This window comes from Lingula anatina, chromosome 1 (genome assembly GCF_051362555.1).
Source record: "Lingula anatina isolate TDL-2025a chromosome 1, LinAna3.0, whole genome shotgun sequence".
NCBI classification, from domain to species: domain Eukaryota; kingdom Metazoa; phylum Brachiopoda; class Lingulata; order Lingulida; family Lingulidae; genus Lingula; species Lingula anatina.
Window position 1 is genome coordinate 25,182,826 of NC_141767.1, and position 6,498 is coordinate 25,189,323.

General features: G+C 36.7%; 1 protein-coding gene across 3 annotated transcripts; it reads left to right on the forward strand.

The window, feature by feature from the left end:
- The first annotated feature begins 1,206 nt into the window (after nucleotides 1–1,206).
- On the forward strand, nucleotides 1,207–6,495 carry LOC106181998 (beta-1,3-galactosyltransferase 1). Of its 3 annotated transcripts, none has more exons than XM_087005089.1 (3): nucleotides 1,207–1,341; nucleotides 3,310–3,385; nucleotides 3,631–6,495. In XM_087005089.1, the coding sequence occupies exon 3, from the start codon at nucleotides 3,903–3,905 to the stop codon at nucleotides 5,010–5,012; it is 1,110 nt and encodes a 369-aa protein (XP_086861215.1). In that variant the 5' UTR covers nucleotides 1,207–1,341; nucleotides 3,310–3,385; nucleotides 3,631–3,902; the 3' UTR covers nucleotides 5,013–6,495. The 3 variants fall into 3 exon arrangements, with proteins under 3 accessions (XP_086861215.1, XP_086861219.1, XP_013422058.2); XM_087005093.1 differs by lacking the exon at nucleotides 1,207–1,341 and adding an exon at nucleotides 1,476–1,605; XM_013566604.3 differs by lacking the exon at nucleotides 1,207–1,341 and adding an exon at nucleotides 2,745–2,835.
- Nucleotides 6,496–6,498: the final 3 nt, after the last annotated feature.

The window sequence follows — 6,498 nt, forward strand, 5'->3', positions numbered from 1 at the left end:
ATGGTCGGTCTTGAAATTTTTGGCAATTTTCAATAGTATACACATCTGAGCGTGACCTACCTGTTTGGACAATGTCCAAATTTTTGTGGGATGCGTGTTCTCGTATAATGCTCAATTTACAGATAGGGCTTTATGTACATGTAAGATCTTACGAAATATTAGTAGTACACTAGAGACCTAATACTAAATGAAGCCTACATGTAGTGAATTGCAAATTTGACAAGTATTTTTTGGGGAAATTATTTGTTAGTATATTTAAATATTCTTAGACCAAGGTCTTCGTCATAAAACAAAATGTTATTTATTTATTTATCTATTTATTTATTAAAATTACCAACTTTAAAAGGTGAATGTTTTTTTTAAAGACGAATGAAATAAATAAAATAGGATGGAATAAAATGAAATGGGCCAACATAAAATTACGTAGCGTATTAGAGAAAATTTAAAAGCTTTTAAAAGTAGTCCCACAAGCATATTTTCCTCAGATCGTCTGATCTGATATCTAGGATCATCGACTAAAAGTTTCATTGTGTCTCTAATCCACATGGTGCCTGTGAGCCTTGGCTAGCATACCGTAGTAGGCCTATATTGTATTAAACATAAAATCGGATTTATACCATAGGAACTGAGCCTTTAGAGCAAGGTCCATTTGTGAACACCACACATTGATCATTTAAATCTTACGATACGGTGAGCCTCAATCCCTCATAGCCCTACCGAACATTTTGATTTAATGATAATACAACTACACTGTAGTTTTGGTGAATATCTAAAGCTTTTAGATCTGATGTAGGCCCTATGAGGTCTGAGGGACTATAGGCCTACCAAACCTCAAACTTCGTAGGCCTATGTAGGCCCTACATGGTGTGAAATGAGGGGATTGATCTGGTTGTTTTAAAACAATGAAACCATTTCAAGGCGCTTACCAGACGTAGCCATACCATTAACCTGGAAAATTCTTCGTGGTACCCTAAACTGCCATACCATAAGATCGTTTTTCATTATTTTGATATTTATGCGTGCCACCTCCCCCCCCCCCCCCCCCTCCATATCACTGCGGAATGTAATGAAAAGCTTGGTTCATTTTCATTTCTGTGATGTGCCCAGATCATGATATAGCAATCGACATCGGAATCAATACAAGCTCTGGGGTACAGTATTAATGCCACGAAATATCATATCAGGCTTGTTTCTTTTCGCTTAAATAACTGCTCCCGACCTAATTAGATGCTTTTGACCAATGAGATTGCTCCTGTGGTTGTGATGGTTTAAGTAGGTCACACAAGCATGAAAAGAAGCAAATAGACCTAGTCAGAAGTTAGTCAGTGCTTTTCACTTTCAGTAAGTAATGTTGTTATTTTGTTATCTATATTTGCATGTTTGATATATGTCAAATTAGAGTTTGAATAGTTATGGCTACCAAAATTTAACATATGCATGGTGAATAGTGTGAAAAAGAATCGTCGCGATTTAGTTTTATTTTAAATAGCAGGGCAAAGTCCAATGTCAAAGACTACATATGTCAAGTCAACAAGTGCCTTTTTCAGTATTCACGCAGTGTTTGCCTTCAGTTTGAAAACATTTGCAAGCAGTTGCTTAAAGCCAGTAAGTTTTAGTTTTCAATGGTAGAGGTCGATTCTCGTCATTTATAGTGTTTTGTTCACTGGTGAGATTTAGATGAATTTATAATAATTGTAGTATCTTACACGCTTTCAGTCTTGTGAGTCTACACAGTAGACTGTTTACTGAACTGAATCGATACGGGTATTTGGCAACTTGCCAGTTAAACTTGAGTGTATTCACTTTCGCAAAATGGCAGAAAATGACATAGACCCGTGATAATATTCTTTGTTCATAATTTTCTATAATCTTTAAAGATGTTTAAGTTATTTTAGTAGCTGATTTCAGTCTTAATTGTGGTAAAATATATTTGCGGTAGCGGGGACAGCGCGCTGTGCCGAAGGTTCGCTGTGCCGAGGGTTCACTGTGCCGACAAAACCGGAAAATTGGTCTAAAATTGGCTAAGTTTTTCCGGAGCCCCAAAATCAAAGGTTCGCTATGCCGATGGTTCGCTGTGCCGAGGGTTCGCTGCGCCGAAAAAGGCTACCCATCACCCATTGTGCTTGTTATGTAACGTGGCGAGCAGTGGCCTTTCTTGAAAATAAACGAGTTTTAAAAGTTCTCTTCTTCCATCCGTACCATTTGAATTTGTTAAAACTGCGCATTGAAGGTTTATCCTTATGGACATAAACATCTTAAATCGCTTTAAATAATCAGTTCTGTAAGTTAATTTATTAATTATTTTTGGCACTATGGGCGTCACCCACATTTAGAAAATTACTGACAAGAAAACATTCTCTAATTATTTTTGGCGAACTTGTTGTAGTTATTGGGTGTGTGTAAAATTAACATCTTTTTAAAAACAATCGGCATAGCGAACCCTCGGTATAGCGAACCTTCGGCTCAGCGAACCCTCGGCATAACGAACCTTCGGCATAGCGAACCCTCGGCACAGCGAACCTTCGGCATAGCGAACCCTCGGCACAGCGAACCTTCGGCATAGCGAACCTTCGGCATAGCGAAGCGCACCCGCGGTAGCTTCGATCCTCTTAAACACACACACATGCATGTATTTATGCACACACACACACACACACACACACACATTATCATACACACACACACACACACACACACACACACACACACACACTATTTACTTTACACATAAAAATGTTCAGGTCCTGGCCCAAAGACGTGAGTGCATCTAAACAGTTGGGAGAGCCAAGTGGGTTGGAATGTTCTTTGTTTGCCCAGAGGTTCAAAGGTCTGAAGGTACTAATATGGAACAAAAACAGTTTCCACTGACTGTGCTGTTTTAACAGAATTTCTTGTAAGTTATTTATGTACCAATTATGAACCTCCGGAAAGTAAAAAACCTGCAGAAGCCGAGGACAGGCTGCAGCCTTTAAAACAGCTGCTAGAACACACCTGTAACTCCTTTTCAAGTTATGTGCAGAGGCAGTTATGCTATGGGAATTCGTGATATATCAAATATAAAGTGGGTGATTTAAGCTTGAGTTTCACTGTGGAGTACTGTCCTCTGAAATACTGGATCTGTCTGTGGAAGGAATTTAGAACTACTACCATCCATTATGCATGCCACCTGCTGTGAATGCAAAGTAACTAAGAGATACTTCTGGTCTTTGGCCCTTGCCTCTGACTGAGCTCAGCTTGCCTCATCAGTAATGATTGTTTTATGTCATATGAGATTTGTTTTGGATTATATCTTCGTGTTTTACTTTCTAGGTGCTTGTGCCAGGCCATGTAGAAACATGGCAGGTGACCAATGGCTGTCAACTTCAAAGCCATGAGACTAAAAAAGGTAATTTAATGCAGGACACAGCATGTTAGCTTTTTGTTCCTCTCATTATTCTCTCTATAAAATAGTAATATCCCACCCTCTTAAGGCTCAAGATAATAAGATAATAAGATAATAAGAAAATATAAATTGATATGGCTTGCTATTATAATCACTCTTCAGTTGAAAATCTTTTTAAAATTATTGATGAGAACTGTAAACATGTTGCACAAAACAAGCTATTTGATGTACTCATAATATCATTTCAGAGATGCAAGTTTACCGAGATTGCACACAAGATGTTGTCACCAGTTTGTGCCATGATGTTGCTTCTCTGTGCAGAATACTTAGAACAAGCTTATATGAAGAGTTTCTGAATGAGGAGTTGAAATACTTATGTAGTGCTGCTTCAGTTGACTCTAAACTTGTACTGTTATGGTGATGACCAAGTGAACCAACTGTGACATGAAATGATACAATCACCAACAAAATTGGTATCAGAATATGTCCTTCAGAAAACAGTTCCAGTCTAACAATCACCATGGTGACCCCACCTCAATCCCCTAAATTGACTGTAAATCGATACATTTCCGGAAAATGGTGCACAAATGTATGCTTTCTATTAGGGATACTAGCCTTGTTGATAATTGCCCTAATTGTTGTCCAAAGTAAGTCAGTTACACCTTATGATGAAGCAGAAAGAAGTACAGATAGAGTTGAGGACAGTTTTAGTATGTCGAACACTGATGTTGTTGCTTTGAACAGAGGTGGTATTCCCGACACTAAGTCTAAGTGGAGTTGGTCTGCGTTGGGTGGTTTGAAACAGGAAACCATCAAATGTCGGAAAGACGCCTTTCTACTTATACTGATTACATCCTCTCCTGAAAATTTTGTGAAACGACAAGGTATTAGAAAATCTTATTGCAGTAAAAAGCAAACAGAAGCTATTGGCGGAGTGACTTGCAACTGGCAGTGTGTTTTTCTCATTGGCAAGACAGACAAATACACCATAAATAAAAATTTGAAGAAAGAAAGTGCAATCAGCAGAGACCTACTGTTTGGGAACTACCTTGACAGTTATAGGAATTTAACTCTTAAAGTTCTTCATGGACTTCGTTGGAGCTCTGAGGAATGCCATGCAAAATATATCTTAAAGACAGATGATGATTGTTTTATCAATACTCCCATTTTATCCCAGTTTCTGCTTTATGAGAATACTCTAACTAAGGGTCTGTATGCCGGACATGTGTTTGTGGAACAACAACATCGTGAAGTTGTGAGAGGAAATCCGAAATTCAACAAATGGGCAGTGTCAGATCAAGATTTCAAGGAACAATATTACCCAGAATATGTCAGTGGAACTGGATATGTGCTCTCCTGTGATGTTGTGGAGGATATTCTTTCCCTTGTGCCAAAAGTCCCACCTTTTGTGAATGAGGATGCTTACATCGGTACCCTTGTACACAAGCTTGGGATTTCCCCAGTAAAAAGTGGGAGATTTTCACTGCAGAACAAATGGAAAACTTGTAACTTTCTCTATTTTTTCAGCATTCATGGGGTAGGCATTGAGACTCAAGCAGAAATGTTGGGACAAGTTGCCAGGGCCAGGAAAACTTGCCATTCTGGGGAAGAAGTAAAGTCTTGGAGATAAAAGCATATCTTTATCAGAAGTCATTCTGATATGTCAGATGTAATTTAGGAGATATTATTAGGCGAGGAAGGCTGTACAAAGGACCTTCAACCTTGAAAAATCTTAAGTAATACGCAATTATTATATGCTCTGGACGTACTGTTTTTGTCTTTTCATAACAGTACATTGAAGTTTGTTTAAAATTAGAGAAGTAATATGCAAGTTAAAGATTTTATTTAACTGCAGTTTCTTGAAAAAATTCTACAGGTGTGTATTTTATCTCTTGACACTCATTCATTAGACTTTGACAATTATATGGTCAAACCTTTTTGGAATTCTTTTTTTCATGATAAAACATTTACATTTTGATATGCCATTACAGATTCTACAAACTTCATTAAATCATCATCATATGTGTAGACACTATCAAACGAGGAGATGCTGACCAAATATACAATCCACAGTGCCTTAACAATGCAATTCTCATCAGTTAACTTTTAGTCAGTCTTCCCATTTTAGATTATTTTTATATGAGAATTAGATATAATTAAATGTTGCTAGAGAGATGGGCATATTTTTATACTATTCAAAAGATTTAATGTAGTTAAGTATTTCTATTGATATAGATAGGGTCCAGTTTCCCTGATTTTTATAATCCGAATTACAAAGCACTAGTACATTTATTGTGAGGGTGGAGGTTTGTTCCACTATTCAACTTCAGCTGAAATGGTGCTGAAAATGTCTTTATGGCAGTTTATTTGTATTTTACATTTTTCATAACAGAAATTGGACCAGCTAGTTATTTCTAAAGATGATTATGTGTGAGCTGTATATGTAACTTACAGGCAAAGTTTTATATCATCATTAAGTGTTCAATTAAAAAGACAACTTACAAACAGCTTGCTCTTAGGTTTTAAAGGGGAAGTTTGCACACAATCCTTCTAGGCATTTGGTGGTGATCATGATATTAATTCCTGAGCCAATTTTTGTGTAACAATTTGTATATACCTGTATCTATATTTTTATCACATGTAACACCAATTGGTGTTTTTTACAATCAAAATCCTTAATCAATACAGTATTAAGTAAGCAATGCAACACAAAATTGATATGCAGTACATTCTTAGGTTAAGGAAACATGACTTGATGTTTAAATAACTGCATGTTTGTGCAAAAAAGTGATGACAAACTAATTTTTAGTTGGAGTAACAGTTCCTCTTTGTTAGCAGTACTAGAGGCACTTTTAAGATGGTTGAACCAGTAAAATGTGGCATTGATTGGGAAGTGTTTATAAGTTGATCGTGCCAGTTTCAAAAGAAAACTAGTATAAGTTTCAGTAAATTGGACTAGAGGATTTAAATGAGCGATTGGGCATAAAACCTTCAGTTTATAATATGACAAAATTAAATGCAAATGTAATATGCAGCTATAGAGGTAAAAATGTTATTCATATCATTGACAATATACTGAATCTGTGGTATCAAATATAAATTTACACATCAAATGA